The sequence below is a fragment of the Acomys minous genome, assembly GCF_964271855.1.
Source record: "Acomys minous genome assembly, chromosome: 2".
In the NCBI taxonomy this organism is placed as follows: Eukaryota; Metazoa; Chordata; class Mammalia; order Rodentia; family Muridae; genus Acomys; species Acomys minous.
Genome location: NC_140484.1, coordinates 67833726 through 67853957, shown reverse-complemented (window position 1 = coordinate 67853957; position 20232 = coordinate 67833726). Strand labels below are relative to the sequence as shown.

Genomic DNA, 20232 nt, shown 5'->3' with positions numbered 1-20232 from the left:
TGGACTTCTGTTAGATGAATCTCATTACGCTCTTAATCCCAGTGAACACGAAGAGTATTCTGAAACTCTCTTTGTGTGTGTATGTAGGTGTGTGTGTGTGTATGTGTAAGAGAGAGAGAGAGAGAGAGAGAGAGAGAGACAGAGAGAGAGAGACAGAGAGAGAGAGACAGAGAGAGAGAGAGACAGAGAGACACAGAGAGAGAGACAGAGAGACAGAGAGACAGAGAGAGAGACAGAGAGAGACAGAGAGAGACAGAGAGAGACAGAGAGAGAGAGAGAGAGAGAGAGAGAGAGAGAGAGAGAGAGAGAGAGAGAGAGAGAGAAAGAGAGAGAGTGTCAGAGAGACACAGACAGAAATAGAATGAGACAGAGAAAGAGAGGAAACAGAGAGACTGAGATATAGAGACAGAAAGACAGAATCGAAGAAAGGGACAGATGTTCACTATGTAGTCCTGGCTACACGGAGCTTCTTATGAAGACAATGATGAGCTTGCTTTGTAAAAACATTCCTGGCTCTGCCTCAGGAGTGCTGGTATCAAAGGAGTGGGCAAAATCCACAGCCAGTGAGTAAAATATAGAGGTATTTTGTGAAGACAAAAATCAAGAACCTGCCAGTGGATACATATGAGTCCTCAGGACAATGACATGAAGTACGCGATTCAGAGAGATGGGTGGGTCAGTGCTAAACAGCATTAGGTCGGAGCTAAGATGAGGCAAGGCTTTGGATAGGCCACAGAGCCCAGCATGCCAGGCGAGCAGTCCCTGCTGTATCAAAGCAGGTTTGCCTCTGAGGCTGCTGAATGGTGGTGACCAGTGTCAGGGCCACATGGAGGTCCTGTACCAAGGCTCCAGGGGCACAGTGTGTGGTGACAGCTGAATTCAGTGTCATGCACTCTTTCCAAGCTTCTGCCTACGTTGGGGCTGCTAGTGAAGTGGGTGGTGGGTGAGATGAAATAGAAGCAGAGATGAAGGAGGCTGAGGGACAAAAGATGCTCATGGTGACATCTCAGTGGCAAAGTAACAGACCGTTCAGTCTCTGATTCCACAGAGAGGACTATAGGATTTAGTGATGGAAGGATGTAGCTTGTGCGATTCTAGGTCTTTCTTCCAGGATTTCTGAAGTGAAGACCAACATCCAGTGACTTCTTCCTTTCTCATTCTGCAGATGTCATCTACTCACCTGAACCAACCTCGTGGCCTACAACAGAGTGTAAGATGTTTTATGTGATATCTCTGTGGCGATATTGTCCCTAGAATCCCCAGGCTCACTCTGACCCAGAAGATGGGCAGAAGGCAGAGCATGTGGTTCCAGGGGAAATTTCTCAATGTGGCTTCAAACAGACATGGGCTTTTATGGCGTGGGTTATGTTCCTTAGATGCAGAGGTTCGCGGTGGGACACCCTGAGACACATCTACAAGAGGCTCTAGGTGTTCTTGTTTCAAGGAGGGTCTGTTGATGATTCTCAGTGTCCTGAGAATGGTCCTCACGTCTCTCCCTGTAGCTTGGCCAGCCCAGGATGCCAAGTCTCTGGTGCCAGTGCCTGGAGAGGTAGGCAACCATCTGCTTAGCCAATACCCTAGCTCTTTCCTGTCCTCTGAGGCTATAGAGAGCTACTGTGGATGCCATGACCCTCCATCCTGGGACATCACAGATGCTTGATTTTCTCCCTTGTGCCTCTGGTGAGAGATGTTGGTGGCACTTCAGAATAGTTTTAGACTCCTGCCACCTGGTCTTTGGGAAGGAAAATCACTTCCTTTCTCCTTGTGATATTTTGATCACAGGACACCACAACTACAATCTTTATACCAGTGCCTCTGGTTAGCCCAGAATTTCTTAGGAATCCTAATAGCCAACTTATCAGGCATTACTGTCTTAGGCATTGGGGGCAATCCAGGCATGAGATTGTCTTTGTTCTAATGTAGCTATATTCCTTCCCACGATCCCACCTTCTCTTATTTGTAAAAACGTTATAGGGAGCAAGCATTTCCTCTTCTGCATTGCTTGTCATACAGGACACTCTTAGGCAGCAGACACTCTTGCTAGGCTTGGTAGGCACACTGATGCAAGTGTGTGAGCCTGATTGAATCGTAGGGGGTGGAGGGCAGGGGACAGCTTTGGCAGAGGCCTGCATGAGGGACTTTCCTAGAGCTGTTTGTATCAGGACCCACTGTGTGGGAAGAGTGAACTTCTTCCATATCCAGAAATCTTATGAGGTGACTCAGATAGAGGCTGGTCACTGGGTGCAGGGGGCTGACCTCCAGCTCTCTCCACTCCAAGCCTTAGCACCCTGTCAGCTCTTGAAGGTGCTCTCCCCAAGAGACAGGGCTCTTTTTAAGCAATCTAACATATGTGTTTGAAGCTTGTGCTTTATTTAAAGGGGCAGATTAGAATAATTTTTTTAAAGTAAAAAACAAATTGAGCTAGGCATAGTCTCTCTCTCTCTCTCACACACACACACACACACACACACACACACACACACACACACACACACACACCACTGGCATGCACACATGGTATTCTAGCACTCACGAGACTGTGTTATGCTGATCTTTAGTTTCAGGCTAGCCTAGGTGGCATACACAGATATGGAATTAGCTAAATCATGCATATTGCAAAATAACACAGATATGCACCCAACCATCTGCTAGTGCATATAACATTTGGTCCTCAGCCAGTGCAATTACATAAGAACAATTAAATGAATTGTAAATATGGGAAACTTGATTTTTGTAGTGATTTTCCTAGAGCTCTGTACATGTCAAATGTAGGCCTGTTAGAATTAGGGTCTGTAGTTTAACAACATTTTCTACATCAGTAGCCTTTTAGGTCTGGAGAACTCAAGACTATATAGATTTCTTACTCATTGGTAGTCATACAGAACTACACAGGGCAGAGCCTGAATCACATCCCATCAGCAGATTTAACTGTTCCTGCCTGACTTCATTTTTCTCTTTGGAGACTTAACTTTCTATTTCTCATTTTTCTCCCTCATCTATATGTGGATGTGAAGACCCGACCACTGAAGTGCCTTCTACCCCAATAGGTAACAAAAAAACTTGTATAAATCTATCTGTGTGGCTCATAATGCCAGTTTTATTCATGGACTTGACTTCCTCAAGATGCTTAAGCAGATAGTGAGGTGTGCGTGTGTGAGCACATACAGAAGCTGGGCTTGCCTCCTGATGCAGAGGACTTTCCTTGGTGAGCCCTGTCATTGCCCATCTCCCTGTGTGTGGAGGACTCAGTCAGCAGGAGATCAGGGTCAGAATCCTGAATGTAGTGTTGCCCACAGAGACCCAGGGGTGAGGATGATGAAGACAGTGCCACCTTCAGAGTGGTTTGCCTGTTAAACTGAGTCTGATGACATGAGATCCCATTCTGAGTCACTTCAGATGGGTGTCCTGCCTAGAAACAAGGTTCTTCGTGCAGTGCAGCCTCCTGCAGACTCTTGTCTTGTGTAACATGGCTGTGATCCTTGACTTCAATGAAGAGTTCACATTAGCAGTCTGGGTGATGAACAGTGACAAAGCCCAGGGTTCTCCTGTGTGGTGCTATTGCAGACAGACAGTGAGCTCATGGAGGCTGTCACCTGACCCAGCTCTGAGCGGTCACCAGTAGCTTCTGCAAGTTTAATACTTTTATATTAGGCCTGAAATGCTGTTCTGGTATTAACTCTGACCCTTGTCTGGGTGAGCAGCTGTCAGAGCCTTGTGCAGGTACCCATGAACTTCTCCTCAGCAAGGGAGCTCCACACTCTGTGCTTTGGTCTGTCATAGAGCAACCTGCTCTAGCCTTTCCTCTCCTGCTGGCAGCTGTGGGTCAGGGTGGAGATGATTGTGCACATGCGCAGTCTGTGTGTCGTGACTAGGAGGGCTCTGCCTTCTCCCTTAAACACTGGGATGCTGCAGTGTATGCCATCATCCAGAAGAGGCTCATGTAGTGCATGGCCCTTGAAGGCCTTAGCTACAAGGTGGAGTATGCATCTGCTGACCATGCACGGCAGAATCAACCCACGTCAACACAGTTTGTGGAAACCCAATGGTTCTGTTGACATTGAAATGAGGGTGCAAAGTGATAGAGGTACGGTTTTTATAGGATGGGGTGCCCAAGAAGCAACAATGGGGCAAGCTCCCATCCCATGTTGCTATAAGCATGTATGAGCTGCCCATGAATTGCGCAAGATCCACTCTCCACACAGGAGCAGCTAAGGAGAAACTGCCATGTCTTTCAGGAACAGTTGGTGGTTTGGCCCTGAGGCTGGTGAACGGAGGAGACAGGTGTCAGGGTCGCGTGGAGATCCTTTTCCAAGGTGTCTGGGGCACCGTGTGTGATGATGGCTGGGACACCAACGATGCCAATGTGGTGTGCAGGCAGCTGGGCTGTGGCTGGGCTGTGTCTGCCCCTTTAAATGCCAGGTTCGGACAGGGCTCAGGGCCCATTGTCCTGGATGACGTGGCCTGTACAGGACATGAGTCCTATCTGTGGAGCTGCTCCCACCGAGGCTGGCTCTCTCATAACTGTGGACACCAGGAGGATGCTGGAGTCATCTGTTCAGGTAACACCCAGTGATCCTTAATTCTGCCTCCTACCAAATGCTCATGCCCGTTCTCATGCTGTATCTGAGGTCCATTATGGCCCTATTCATCAGGTCCCTGGGATGCTGTTTAACATCCAGAACACTGGTATTCTCAGTCACGGTCCTGCAGAATCTTCTTAGTTATCCTTGACTAGAGTTTATGAGAGACAGGATTCCATGGAAGTGTGATGTCCAGTCCGGGCCCAAGAAAGTGCCAGGGTCCGCATACACATGTGCCTGCAAGGAGTAAGCCAGTGTTGGTTTGGAGGAATGCAACCGAGTTTCTGTATGGACTTCCTAGCGTTGGAGGGCAAAGCTGTTAGCCACTCTAGGTGGAGCTAATTCACTCTCATTTTCCCCAGTGTCTCCCAGCGTTCTTCTCAGAAAGTGCTGCAGAAGGACTCTCATGGGGAAGCTTCCAGACCTCCTCCTCCTCTCTCTTCAGGTTCTAGTGGTTGCTGAGTCCTCACAGATTCAGGTTCTATAGCTCAGTTATGGTCAGTCTGGAAACCTCATAACAGAATGCCAGCAGTGTTGACATGGCAGCATGGCCACCTGTGGTATGTTCAGGAGGTCACTTGGACAGTGTGTGCTTGAGCATGGAGGTAGCCTGGAGGATGTCTCGAGTCATAGAGCATCCTGCACCAGTGAGGCTAGACCTTTGTATCTTCAGGCACTCATTGCTGAGGGTGCTTTGGGCTACTTCCCCACACAGTTATGAAGAGCTTTGGTGTTCTGTCATGACCAGAGGTGATCAGGGTTTCTTGCTTGTTATTATTAACCTGTAGAATATAAGGTTCCATGCAATGCTGTGGAGTAAAGTCCACGAATAACTGTCCCATTCATGGCTCACTCTGTCTGCGTTCACCTTGGAACACTGGCCTCAGATACATATGTAAATCTCCCTGTGAGTCCAGGTGAACTTCTGGGTGCTTCATGCCTACCTGTGCCTCTGTTTCTCACAGACGTCCCTACTGCCCTTGTCAGGCCACTCTCAGCATTGTGATTGGGGGTTCCCCTCACTCTCAGCATTGTGAATGGTGTGCCCCTGTTCTATTTATTTTGGAGGCTTTGCTTCTTCTTTTGTCAGGATGGTCGAGAAGACACTCACTGCTCAGCTCGTCTGAGTTTTCACCACATGTGTCACTTGTATGAATAGCTTTGCTCTTCACGCACTCAAGGGTGAGAAGACCTGTTATGAGTTGTTGAGCAAACACAGGAGTGGGCACTATAGGACCCTACTTCTGAACATGGAGGGCGTGAGGCTGCCACCTCACAGTCCCATGCTGTCTCCTGTGGCCTCCTGCATCTTCCCTGCCCTGTGACTTCTCTGTGTATTTCAGTGCCTCAGGTTCTTTGCTGATTTCTACATTGCTTGTCTTATTGAGACAGGTCTATGAGTATAACTCAGGCTGCTGACGTTGAACTACTGGTTCTCCAGCCTCAGTGTGCAAAGGGCTGGGATTACAGCTGTGAGCCACTGTGCCCAGCACACAGCCTGGCTTCATTCAGTCTCTTTCATGTACAGGGTACTGTGCTTCACTCATAATACAAAATGGTGCTTAGTATGTTCTACGCTCCAACAGCGCCCCCTGTAGCCACAGTCAGGTCACTCTCACTCTGGTCTCCTGGAGCCAGTGTATTTTATCCTGTTTTCACCAGCCTCTACCTGGTTTTGTTCTAACAGCTCTTTTTAAAGACCAGGGACATTGTGTCCTGTATGAGCCCCTTCTTGATTACTACTTCACACACACACACACACACACACACACACACACACACACACACACCGACACACACAGACACACGCATACAAACACACACGCAGATTCCAACATACACAGACATAAAATCATACATATATAGATAGACATGGAAATGCATACACATATATTCTTACAGCAAATATTGGTGTCAGAGACAGATATGACACAGAGACAAATTGTTACATACAGCACACACACACACACACACACACACACACACATACAAACACACACGCAGATTCCAACATACACAGACATAAAATCATACACATATAGATACTTGCATTGAAAGAGACTCTCACATACAAAGAGATATGTACATGGACACGGAAATGCATACACATATATTCTTACAGCAAATATTGGTGTCAGAGACAGACATGACACAGAGACAAATTGTTACATACAACACACACACACACACACACACACACGCACACACACACACACACAGGATGATAAGTAAGTCAGACTCCAACAGGTAGCATTCAAGAAACTGTTTCTTTTTCTTTTTATTATTATCTTCTTATTTTCATCTTTATTCCTATTCTTATCTCTCTTCTTCTTCTTCTTCTTCTTCTTCTTCTTCTTCTTCTTCTTCTTCTTCTTCTTCTTCTTCTTCTCCTTTCCTCCCCTCTTCCTCCTCCTCTTCTTCTTCCTCCTCCTTCTTCTTTTCTGTCCTTATCCTTTTCATTACATAGTGTATATATCCCAACAAAATCTTTCAAGCAGTACAAAAACCACAATGTGCTTACATTCTATTTCTTGACAGATACATTATTACAGTGGATATATGTATGAAAACCATGTTTCCCAATTCCTTCACATGACCAAGTGTTTTATGTATTATGAGGTAAAGAATAAACATAAATAACATGTTAATTCTGAGAACCCACATATATTTGTACATAAGCAACTTGTTACATATTAACAGAGTATAAGCAAGCACAGAAATTTCTCAGCCAGCTTCTTTACTGGCAGGCTGCAGTTTGTGGTTACAAAGAAGGAGTCAATTATCTTCAGAAGTAATCTTATGAAGATCTTAAAGGAACCACAAATCTAAACTCCTCTATGAAAATCATCAGCCATGTCTATTTTAAGTTCTTAAGGTGCTCATCTACTCACTAATATGTTTTATTAAACCATATCATGAAGCTGAGGGCAGAAAAATAGAATAAGGAAATCAATCGTCATCTCAGTCACCAGCCCAGCTTGAAAGAGTCACGTCAGCCAATGCGGCTATGGGCCATTGTTCTTGCTTGGCCAAACTCAGAAAGTCCCTAGTTTTACTAATAAAAGTGTACTTTCTATTAACTTCAATTGGCCCCCAAGATTTCCCACATCAGGGCCCACAGCAAAACAATCTTCACCCTACTTTGCCAAACAATCCGTTCTGCCCCGAGACTTCCTATGTCAGAGACAGCAGCAAAAACATCTTTATCTAACCTTGTTGAACAATCTACTTTTCCAAATTCTTTCTAAGGGTAGTGATCATTGTTAGCAATCTCCATCTGTAGGTTGTTTTCAGAGATGGTGGTTGAATCATTAATCAGCTCCTAGCAGCCCTGCCTGAAAGAGAGCAAGCATAGTTATTGAGTTTGCCAATGAGACTTCCCAGTGAGGGGCTGGGAGTCCCCTTTATAGTACTCACACAATTCACATATTCAAGAGATTATAAGGACCACAAAGCTATGCACCATAATAGCAGGAAGTCTTCAGGACTCTCAGTTCTCAGGGTTACGCTTCGAGAGACACACCCATCAAGGGTTTGCTAACTGGTGGACCACATTCCATGAGTTCTAGAGCTGTTTTGCTGTTCTTCTTGTATGGATGCTGGCACTCCTTTTTATTCCCAGCCCTCTGTGAGGGAGAGGCAGGAGGATCTCTGTGAGTTGTATGCTAGCCTGGACTACAATGTGAGGCTAGGACAGCCATGGCTACACAGAGGAAGAAAAGAGTCAATGCTTTTTTTTTTTAAACCAGGATTCCTATGTGTGAAACATATACAATCTGAATTTGCTTTTATCCCTTTACAGGTTCTCACACAAGCAGCCCCACACCTGGTAAGTACTTTGTAAAGATGGGTCTGGGTCAGCGTATACTTTCCCCTATGTCGTAATATACATGGATTCATTGAATGTTAATAGAGAGATGAGGCTGAAATAAATAATCTGTGTCCTGTCTAGACAGGCAATGACAATAGACACTTCAGCCATCTATAGCATAAAGGGTCCTGTGGGAAAACAGTCCCAGTCTTTATGTTGCCCCTGGCTCCAGTTTCAGTGTATGTCAGAATCTATAGCATATCTGAATGTAAGTTTGGATTCACTCCCATCCCTCAAGACATTCTGAGTCTGAGGGCTAGAGTGGGCTCAGGGATGTGTGCTTTGTCAGACAATGTGTAAGGATGATATGGGGAAGCTCCTGCTAGGCCCCAGATATGCAGACTGTATTATTAGCAAGGTCAGAGGTCTACTAGTCTGCTAAGCCTTCACAAAGGAGAAAAGGATGCACAAACTTTGTTTATTTACTTTTTTCTTTTTAAGATCCATGTATCCCAGGCTGGCCTCAGATTTTCTGTGTAGGCAAGGCTACCCCTGATCTCCTGATTCTGTTGCCTGTGGGTACCAGTTTCTTGGATTCCAGGAGTCTGCCACCATGCCAAACTCTTGCTTATTCTATCTGAAATGATGTGTATTTCACCTCCAACACCCTTGCCTTTATCTCTCCTAAAGAAATCATTTCAAACAAGACCCTGGGCAGTGCAGAGAGCTGAGACTGAACCACAGAACCTTGCTCCCCGCTCCCCTGGAAAAAGTGCTCTGTACAGTTGGGGGCTAATTTCGTACCCATGTGAGACCATTTCTAAACACAGGATCCTCTTCTAAACTGAACTTTGTCTTTCTTCAGGTTGGTGGTACCCTGGAGGGACAGAAAATGGTAAGTCCTTTTCTTTGCTCTTGTCTCTGGCTTGAGGCTCCTAATTGGGATGGGGGTCTAGTTTGCTCTCTGTTGCTGTGAGAAAACACTGGCCATAAGCACCTTGGAGGAGCGAAGGTCTGTTTGGCTTACCAGCCATAGTCCATCTCCAGGGCGGTCAGACCAGGAGCCCCAGGCAGGAACCTGGAGGCAGGAACTGAAGCAGAGGCCATGGAAGAGCCTTGCTCACTGGCTTTGTGGCTCATGCAAACATGCTCTCCTGCCCAGGGACAATGGGCGGGCCTTCCCCTGTCAATTATCAATCATGACACTGCCATAGGCAATTCTGATCAAATACCCACCTGAGACTCCTTCAAGTGAGTGAGCTGTGCTAAAACGACAGTGGAGCTCCCTAGGACAGATGGCCATTGTCGCTGGTGCTGTGGCCTGGTGGGATCCAAATGCAACTTTGGGCACAGAAGTCATGGACGGAGCAGAGATGAGATGGGCGGGTGTCTCACTGCCGGACATCGACCTTCCATCCACACCCTTCATCTTCTTTCTTCTCTCTGTCCATCATCTGTCACTTGATGCACGGACTTAGCTTTACCCAGTGTCAGAAATACTAGTTGAAAAGTCGATGTCTCATTCCTTTGTACAACACAGCCATTCTGGCAATGGTAAAGAACATCATCAGAGCTAAGTAAGACAGTGCGCACCCCAAGCCAAATCCTTTTCATATATGAATGAATGCACTTGAAGTCAGTATAGAGGCTGGGGAAATAGAAGGCTTTGTCAATAGGAGCATACACTGCTCTTGCTGAAATTCTGAATTTACTTTTAAGCATCCAGATTGGGGAATTTACAGCCACCTCTAACTCCAATCCCTGCAGCTCTGACACCCTCTTATGGCCTCTGTGGGCATCTATACTGATGTGCACGTGCCCACACACAGGCACTTACATACACGTGCACATAATTAGAAGTAAAACAAAACCTTAAAAATGTTGCATGTACTCAATGCTCAGCTAGGACAGGTAATATGTGCTGTTATCACAAAACCTTCCTGACCGGGAGTCCCGGACAACCCTTTTCATCAACCTCCATTAGAGTTGGCAGTTCTCTAGGGGAACACTCACAGAGTGACCAGGAGAGGGCAGCATGGTCAGCCCCTTCAAACCCAGAGTGTTCCTTGGGGATATCTTGGACTGCTCAGTTGGCCTTTGCCAATCCCCACTTCACTGCTCCGAAGATCTCCAACAACAGCCACCATCTGACCCCCTCACCTTGCATCCACCCAACACATCACCCTCAGAGAACAGAGTGCTTACAATCAGAAAGTAACCACAGCAAAGCCACGCCCAGGACCCTCTTCATGCTGTTGGAATGCTAAAGGCATTTCTTCCTGTTATCACACACCTGCTGTCTGTTCCTCACACAACCAGCACAGGGTTTCATGTGAGTTGATTGGGGCACCATGTGATGCAGAAGCATGCTGCCTGCTGACTATCCGTCATGTCCATCCCTGCAGTGAGAGAGCAGGCCGGAGTGGTAGAGGATGGACTTCTGTTCGATGAATCCCATTGCACTCTTAATCCCAATGAACACAGAGATGATGTCGAAACTCTCTTTTATGTGTGTGTGTGTGTGTGTGTGTGTGTGTGTGTATGTGTGTGTATGTATGTATGTGTGTGTATGTATGTATGTGTGTGTGTGTGTGTGTATGTTTATAAGAGAGGGACAGAGAAAGACAGAAACAGACAGAGAGAGACAGAGATTGAGACACAAAGACAGAAAGATAGAAACGAAGAAAGAGACAATTGCTCACCATGTAGTCCTGGCTACATGGAGCTTCTTATGAGGACAATGATGAGCTTGCTTTGTAAAAACATTCCTGGCTCTTCCTCAGGAGTTCTGGGATCAAAAGTGTGGGCAAAATCCATGGCCAGTGATGAAACACTTTGGCAGGGAAGTGAGTAAAATATATAGGTATTTTGTGAAGATAAAAACCAAGAACCAGCCAGTGGATACATATGAGTCCTCATGACAATGACATGAAGCATGCGATTCAGAGAGCTGGGTGGGTCAGTGATAAACAGCATTAGGTCGGAGCGAGGATGAGGCAAGGCTTTGGTGGGGTCACAGAGCCCAGCATGCCAGGCGAGCAGTCCCTGCTGTGTCAAAGCAGGTTTGCCTCTGAGGCTGCTGAGGCCCAGTGTCACGGCCGCGTGGAGGTCCTGTACCAAGGCTCCAGGGGCACAGTGTGTGGTGACAGCTGAATTCAGTGTCATGCACTCTTTCCAAGCTTCTGCCTACGTTGGGGCTGCTAGTGAAGTGGGTGGTGGGTGAGATGAAATAGAAGCAGAGATGAAGGAGGCTGAGGGACAAAAGATGCTCATGGTGACATCTCAGTGGCAAAGTAACAGACCGTTCAGTCTCTGATTCCACAGAGAGGACTATAGGATTTAGTGATGGAAGGATGTAGCTTGTGCGATTCTAGGTCTTTCTTCCAGGATTTCTGAAGTGAAGACCAACATCCAGTGACTTCTTCCTTTCTCATTCTGCAGATGTCATCTACTCACCTGAACCAACCTCGTGGCCTACAACAGAGTGTAAGATGTTTTATGTGGTATCTCTGTGGCGATATTGTCCCTAGAATCCCCAGGCTCACTCTGACCCAGAAGATGGGCAGAAGGCAGAGCATGTGGTTCCAGGGGAAATTTCTCAATGTGGCTTCAAAGAGACATGGGCTTTTATGCCGTGGGTTATGTTCCTGAGATGCAGAGGTTCGCGGTGGGACACCCTGAGACACATCTACAAGAGGCTCTAGGTGTTCTTGTTTCAAGGAGGGTCTGTTGATGATTCTCAGTGTCCTGAGAATGGTCATCACATCTCTACCTGTAGCTTTGCCAGCCCAGGATGCCAAGTCTCTGGTGCAAGTGCCTGGAGAGGAAGGCAACCATCTGCTTAGCCAATACCCTAGCTCTTTCCTGCCCTTAGGCCATAGAGAGCTACCGTGGATGCCATGACCCTCCATCCTGGGACATCACAGATGCTTGTTTTTCTCCCTTGTGCCTCTGGTGAGAGATGTTGGTGGCACTTCAGAATAGTTTTTGATTCCTGCCACCTGGTCTCTAGGAAGGAAAATCACTTCCTTTCTCCTTGTGATAGTTTGATCACAGGACACCACAAGTACAATCTTTATACCAGTGCCTCTCGTTAGCCCAGAATTTCTTAGATATCCTAATAGCCCACTTATCAGGCAGTACTGTCTTAGGCATTGGGGGCAATCCAGGCATGAGATTGTCTTTGTTCTAATGTAGCCATATTCCTTCCCAAGATCCCACCTTCTCTTATTTGTAACAACGCTATAGGGAGCAAGCATTTCCTCTTCTGCATTGCTTGTCATACAGGACACTCTTAGGCAGCAGACAATTTTGCTAGGCTTTGTAGGCACTCTGATGCAAGTGTTTGAGCCTGATTGAATCGTAGGGGGTGGAGGGCAGGGGACAGCTTTGGCAGAGGCCTGCATGAGGGGACTTTCCTAGAGCTGTTTGTATCAGGACCCACTGTGTGGGAAGAGGTCAACTTCTTCCATATCCAGAAACCTTATGAGGTGCATCAGATAGAGGCTGGTCACTGGGTGCAGAGGGCTGACCTCCACCTCTCTCCACCCCAAACCTTAGCACCCTGTCAGCTCTTGAAGGTGCTCTCCCCAAGAGTCAGTGCTCTTCATAAGCAATCTAACATATGTGTTTGAAGCTTGTGCCTTATTTAAAGGGGCAGATTAGAATAATTTCTATTAAAGTAAAAAAAATGAGTTAGGTGTAGTCACACACACACACACACACACACACACACACACACATGCACAGACACACACACACAAACACACACGGAGACTCCAACATACACAGACATAAAATCATACATATATAGATACTTGCATTGAAAGAGACTCTCACATACAAAGAGATATGTACATGGACACTGAAATGCATACACATATATTCTTACAGCAAATGTTGGTGTCAGAGACAGACATGACACAGTGACAAATTGTTACATACAACACACACACACATACACACACACACACACACACACAGACACACACACACACACACACACACGATGATAAGTAAGACAGACTCCAACAGGTAGCTTTCAAGAAATTGTTTCTTTTTCCTTTTATTATTATCTTCTTATTTTCATCCTTATTCCTATTCTCTTCTTTCTTTCCTTCTTCTTCTTCTTCTTCTTCTTCTTTTTCTTCCTCTCCTTTCCCTCCCCTCTTCCTCCTCCTCCTCTTCTTCCTCTTTCTTCTTTTCTGTCCTTATCCTTTTCATTTCACAGTTTATATATCCCAACAAAATGTTTCAAGCAGTACAAAAACCACAATATGCTTACGTTCTATTTCTTGACAGATACATTATTACAGTGGATATATGTATGAAAACCATGTTTCCCAATTCCTTCACATGACCAAGTGTTTTATGTATTATGAGGTAAAGAATAAACATGAATAACATGTTAATTCTAAGAACCCACATATGTTTGTACATAAGCAACTTGTTACATATTAACAGAGTATGAGAAAGCACAGAAATTTCTCAGCCAGCTTCTTTACTGGGAGGCTGCAGTTTGTGGTTACAAAGAAGGAGTCAATTATCTTCAGAAGTATTCTTATGAAGATCTTAAAGGAACCACAAATCTAAACTCCTCTATGAAAATCATCAGCCATGTCTAATTTAAGTTCTTAAGGTGCTCATCTACTCACTAATATGTTTTATTAAATCATATCAGGAAGCTGAGGGCAGAAAAACAGAATAAGGAAATCAATCGTCATCTCAGTCACCAGCCCAGCTTGAAAGAGTCACATCAGCCAATGCGGCTATTGGCCATTGTTCTTGCTTGGCCAACCTCAGAAAGCCCCTAGTTTTACTAATAAAAGTGTACTTTCTATTAACTTCAATTTGCCCCCAAGATTTCCCACATCAGGGCCCACAGCAAAACAATCTTCACCCTACTTTGCCAAACAATCCGTTCTTCCCCAAGACGTCCTATGTCAGAGACAGCAGCAAAAACATCTTTATCTAACCTTGTTGGACAATCTACTTTTCCAAATTCTTTCTAAGGGTAGTGATCATTGTTAGCAATCTCCATCTGTAGGTTGTTTTCAGAGATGGTGGTTGAATCATTAATCAGCTCCTAGCAGCACTGCCTGAAAGAGAGCAAGCATTGTTATTGAGTTTGCCAATGAGACTTCCCAGTGAGGGACTGGGAGTCCCCTTTATAGTACTCACACAATTTACATATTAAAGAGATTATAAGGACCGCAAAGCTATGTGCCATGATAGCATGAAGTCCTCAGGACTCTCAGTTCTCTGGGTTACGCCTCGAAAGACACACTCATCAAGGGTTTGCTAACTGGTGGGCCACATTCCATGAGTTCTAGAGCTGTTTTGCTGTTCTTCTTGCAGGGATGCCGGCACTCCTGTTTATTCCCAGCCCTCTGTGAGGGAGAGGCAGGAGGATCTCTGTGAGTTGTATGCTAGCCTGGACTACAATGTGAGGCTAGGACAGCCATGGCTACACAGAGGAAGAAAAGAGTCAATGCTTTTTTTTTTTAAACCAGGATTCCTATGTGTGAAACATATACAATCTGAATTTGCTTTTATCCCTTTACAGATTCTCAAACAAGCAGCCCTACACCTGGTAAGTATTTTGCAAAGATGGGTCTGGGTCAGCGTATACTTTCCCCTATGTCGTAATATACATGGATTCATTGAATGTTAATGGAGAGATGAGGCTGAAATAAAAAATCTGTGTCCTGTCTAGACAGGCAATGACAATAGACACTTCGGCCATCTATAGCGCAAAGGATTCTGTGTGAAAACAGTTCCAGTCTTTATGTTGCCCCTGGCTCCAGTTTCAGTGTATGTCAGAATATATAGCATATCTGAATGTAAGTTTGGATTCACTCCCATCCCTCAAGACATTCTGACTCTGAGGGCTAGAGTGGGCTCAGGGATGTGTGCTTTGTCAGATGATGTGTAAGGATGATATGGGGAAGCTCCTGCTAGGCCCCAGATATGCAGACTGTATTATTAGCAAGGTCAGAGGTCTACTAGTCTGCTAAGCCTTCACAAAGGAGAAAAGGATGCACAAACTTTGTTTATTTACCTTTTTCTTTTTAAGATCCATGTATCCCAGGCTGGCCTCAGATTTTCTGTGTAGGCAAGGCTACCCCTGATCTCCTGATTCTGTTGCCTGTGGGTACCAGTTTCTTGGATTCCAGGAGTCTGCCACCATGTCAAACTCTTGCTTATTCTATCTGAAATGATGTGTATTTCACCTCCAACACCCTTGCCTTTATCTCTTCTAAAATAATCATTTCAAACAAGACCCTGGGCAGTGCAGAGAGCTGAGACTGAACCACAGAACCTTGCTCCCCGCTTTCCTGGCAGAAGTGCTCTGCACAGTTGGGGCTAATTTTGTACCCATGTGAGACCATTTCTAAACACAGGATCCTCTTCTAAACTGAACTTCGTCTTTCTTCAGGTTGGTGGTACCCTGGAGGGACAGAAAATGGTAAGTCCTTTTCTTTGCTCTTGTCTCTGGCTTGAGGCTCCTAATTGGGATGGGGGTCTGGTTTGCTCTCTGTTGCTGTGAGAAAACACTGGCCATAAGCACCTTAAAGGAGCGAAGGTCTGTTTGGCTTACCAGCCACAGTCCATCACCAGGGAGGTCAGGCCAGGAGCCCCAGGCAGGAACCTGGAGGCAGGAACTGAAGCAGAGGCCATGGAAGAGCCCTGCTCACTGGCTTTGTGGCTCATGCTAAGCTAGCATTCTTACCCAGAACATGCTCTCCTCCCCAGGGACAATGGGCGGGCCTTCCCCTGTCAATTATCAATCAAGACACTGCCATAGGCAATGCTGATCAGAGCAAATTCCCATCTGAGACTCCTTCAAATGAGTGAGCTTTCTAAAATGACAGTGGAGCTCACTAGGAAAGATGGCCATTGTCGCTGGTGCTGTGGCCTGGTGGGATCCAACTGCAGTTTTGGGCACAGAAGTCATGGATGGAGCAGAGATGAGGTGGGCGGGTGTCTAGGTGCTGGACATGGTCCTCCCATCTACACCCTTCATCTTCGTTCTTCTCTCTGTCCATCATCTGTCACTTGATGCACAGAGTTAGGTTTGCCCAGTGTCAGAAATACTAGTTGAAAAGTCGATGTCTCATTCCTTTGTACAACACAGCCATTCTTGCAACGGTAAAGAACATCAAGCTAAATAAGACAGTGTGCACCCCAAGCCACATCCTTTTCATATATGAAATGAATGCACTTGAAGTCAGTATAGAGGCTGGGGAGATCAATGGCTTTGTCATTAGGAGCACACACTGCTCTTGCTGAAATCCTGAATTTACTTTTAAGCATCCGGATTGGGGAATTTACAGCCACCTCTAACACCAATCCCTGCAGCTCTGCCATCCTCTACTGGCCTCTGTGGGCATCTCTGGTGGTGTGCACGTGCCCACACACAGGCACTTACATACACGTGCACATAATTAGAAGTAAAACAAAACCTTAAAAATGTTGCATATAGTCAGTGCTCAGCTAGGACAAGTAATATGTGCTGTTATCACAAAACCTTCCTGACTGGGAATCCCGGGCAACCCTTTTCATCAACCTCCATTAGAATTGGCTGTTCTCTAGGGGAACACTCACAGAGTGACCAGGAGAGGGCAGCATGGTCAGCCCCTTCAAACCCAGAGTGCTCCTTGGGGATATCTTAGACTGCTTAGTTGGCCTTGCCAATCCCCACCTCACTGCTCTGAAGATCTCCAACAAAAGCCACCATCTGACCCCCTCACTTTGCATCCACCCCAACACATCACCCTCAGAGAACAGAGTGCTCACAATCAGAAAGTAACCACAGCAAAGCCATGCCCAGGACTCTCTTCCTGAAGTCAGAATGCTAAAGGCATTTCTTCCTGTTATCACACACCTGCTGTCTGTTCCTCACACAACCAGCACAGGGTTTCATGAGAGTTGATTGGGGCACCATGTGATGCAGAAGCATGCTGCCTGCTGACTATCCGTCATGTCCATCCCTGCAGTGAGAGAGCAGGCCGGAGTGGTAGAGGATGGACTTCTGTTCGATGAATCCCATTGCACTCTTAATCCCAGAGAACACGAAGAGGATTCTGAAACTCTCTTTCTGTGTGTATGTAGGTGTGTGTGTGTAGTGTGTATGTGTAAGAGAGAGAGAGAGAGAGAGAGAGAGAGAGAGAGAGAGAGAGAGAGAGAGAGAGAGAGATATGGAGAGAGAAAGAGAGAGAGAGAGAGAATCAGAAAGACACAGACAGAAATAGAATGAGACAGAGAAAGAGAGGAAACAGAGAGACTGAGACATAGAGACAGAAAGACAGAAACGAAGAAAGGGATAGATGCTTACTTATGTAGTCCTGGCTACAAGGAGCTTCTTATGAAGACAATGATGAGCTTGCTTTGTATAAACATTCCTAGCTCTGCCTCAGGAGGAGTGGGCAAAATCCACAGCCAGTGAGTAAAATACATAGGTATTTTGTGAAGACATAAATCAAGAACCTGCCAGTGGATACATATGAGTCCTCAGGACAATGACATGAAGTACGCGATTCAGAGAGCTGGGTGGGTCAGTAATAAACAGCATTAGGTTGGAGCTAAGATGAGGCAAGGCTTTGGATAGGCCACAGAGCCCAGCATGCCAGGCGAGCAGTCCCCGCTGTGTCAAAGCAGGTTTGCCTCTGAGGCTGCTGAATGGTGGTGACCAGTGTCAGGGCCACGTGGAGGTCCTGTACCAAGGCTCCAGGGGCACAGTGTGTGGTGACAGCTGAATTCAGTGTCATGCACTCTTTCCAAGCTTGTGCCTCGGTTGGGGCTGCTAGTGAAGTGGGTGGTGGGTGAGATGAAATAGAAGCAGAGATGAAGGAGGCTGAGGGACAAAAGACACTCAAGGTGACATCTCAGTGGCAAAGTAACAGACCGTTCAGTCTCTGATTCCACAGAGAGGACTATAGGATTTAGTGATGGAAAGATGTAGCTTGTGCAATTCTAGGTCTTTCTTCCAGGATTCCTGAAGTGAAGACCAACATCCAATGACTTCTTCCTTTCTCATTCTGCAGATGTCATCTACTCACCTGAACCAACCTCGTGGCCTACAACAGAGTGTAAGATGTTTTATGTGGTATCTCTGTGGCGATATTGTCCCTAGAATCCCCAGGCTCACTCTGACCCAGAAGATGGGCAGAAGGCAGAGCATGTGGATCCTGAGGTTCCAGGGGAAATTTCTCAATGTGGCTTCAAACAGACATGGGCTCTTATGCCATGGATTATGTTCCTGAGATGCAGAGTTTCATGGTGGGACAAGCCCAGAGACACATCTACAAGAGGCTCTAGGTGGTCTTGTTTCAAGGAGGGTCTGTTGATGATTCTCAGTGTCCTGAGAATGGTCCCCACGTCTCTCCCTGTAGCTTGGCCAGCCTTGGAAGCCAAGTCTCTGGTGCTAGTACCTGGAGAGGAAGGCAGCCATCTGCTTAGCTAATACCCTAGCTCTTTCCTGTCATCTGAGGCCATAGAGAGCTACTGTGGATGCCATGACCCTCCATCCGGGGACATCACAGATGCTTGTTTTTCTCCTTTGTGCCTCTGGTGAGAGATGTTGGTGGCACTTCAGAATAGTTTTAGACTCCTGCCACCTGGTCTTTGGGAAGGAAAATCACTTCCTTTCTCCTTGTGATAATTTGATCACAGGACACCACAAGTACAATCTTTATACCAGTGCCTCTGGTTAGCCCAGAATTTCTTAGGAATCCTAATAGCCTACTTATCAGGCATTACTGTCTTAGGCATTGGGGGCAATCCAGGCATGAGATTGTCTTTCTTTTAATGTAGCCATATTCCTTCCTACGATCCCACCTTCTCTTATTTGTAACAACGCTATAGGGAGCAAGCATTTCCTCTTCTGCATTGCTTGTCCTACAGGACCTCTTAGGCAGCAGACACTCTTGCTAGGCTTGGTAGGCACTCTGATGTAAGTGTTTGAGCCTGATTGAATCGTAGGGGGTGGAGGGCAGGGGACAGCTTTGGCAGAGGCCTGCATGAGGGGACTTTCCTAGAGCTGTTTGTATCAGGACCCACTGTGTGGGAAGAGTGAACTTCTTCCATATCCAGAAACCTTATGAGGTGACTCAGATAGAGGCTGGTCACTGGGGGCAGGGGGCTGACCTCCAGTTCTCTCCACTCCAAGCTTTAGCACCCTGTCAGCTCTTGAAGGTGGTCTCCCCAAGAGTCAGTGTTCTTCGTAAGCAATCTAACATATGTGTTTGAAGCTTGTGCCTTATTTAAAGGGGCAGATTAGAATAATTTCTATTAAAGTAAAAAAAAATGAGTTAGGCGTAGTCACACACACACACACACACACACACACACACACACACACACACACACACACACCACCGGCATGCACACATGGTGTTCTAGCACTCATGAGGCTGTGTTACGTTGCTCTTTAGTTTCAGCCTAGCCTAGGTGGCATGCACAGATATGGAATTAGTTAAATCATGCATATTGCAAAATAACGCAGATGTGCACCCAACCATCTGCTAGTGCATATAACATTTGGTCCTCAGCCAGTGCAATTAGATAAGAACAATTAAATGGATTGTAAATATGGGATTCTTGACTTTTGTAGTGATTTTCCTAGAGCTCGGCACACGTCAAATGTAGGCATGTTAGAATTAGGGTCTGTAGTTTAACAACATTTTCTACATCAGTAGCCTTTTAGGTCTGGAGAACTCAAGACTATATAGATTTCTTACTCATTGGTAGTCATACAGAACTACACAGGGCAGAGCCTGAATCACATCCCATCAGCAGATTTAACTGTTCCTGCCTGACTTCGTTTTTCTCATTGGAGAG

General features: G+C 46.0%; 1 protein-coding gene across 1 annotated transcript in view; it reads left to right on the top strand.

Annotated features, from left to right (window-relative positions):
- LOC311609663 (scavenger receptor cysteine-rich domain-containing protein DMBT1-like) overlaps positions 1–20232 on the top strand; it is a 97672-nt gene that overhangs the window by 28140 nt on the left and 49300 nt on the right. Inside the window, exons 15-20 of the mRNA XM_084802912.1 lie at positions 1166–1210; positions 3015–3047; positions 4236–4559; positions 14957–14983; positions 15830–15859; positions 18438–18482. Coding sequence (XP_084659038.1) covers positions 1166–1210; positions 3015–3047; positions 4236–4559; positions 14957–14983; positions 15830–15859; positions 18438–18482 — 504 coding nt within the window. The remainder of the gene's footprint in view (positions 1–1165; positions 1211–3014; positions 3048–4235; positions 4560–14956; positions 14984–15829; positions 15860–18437; positions 18483–20232) is intronic.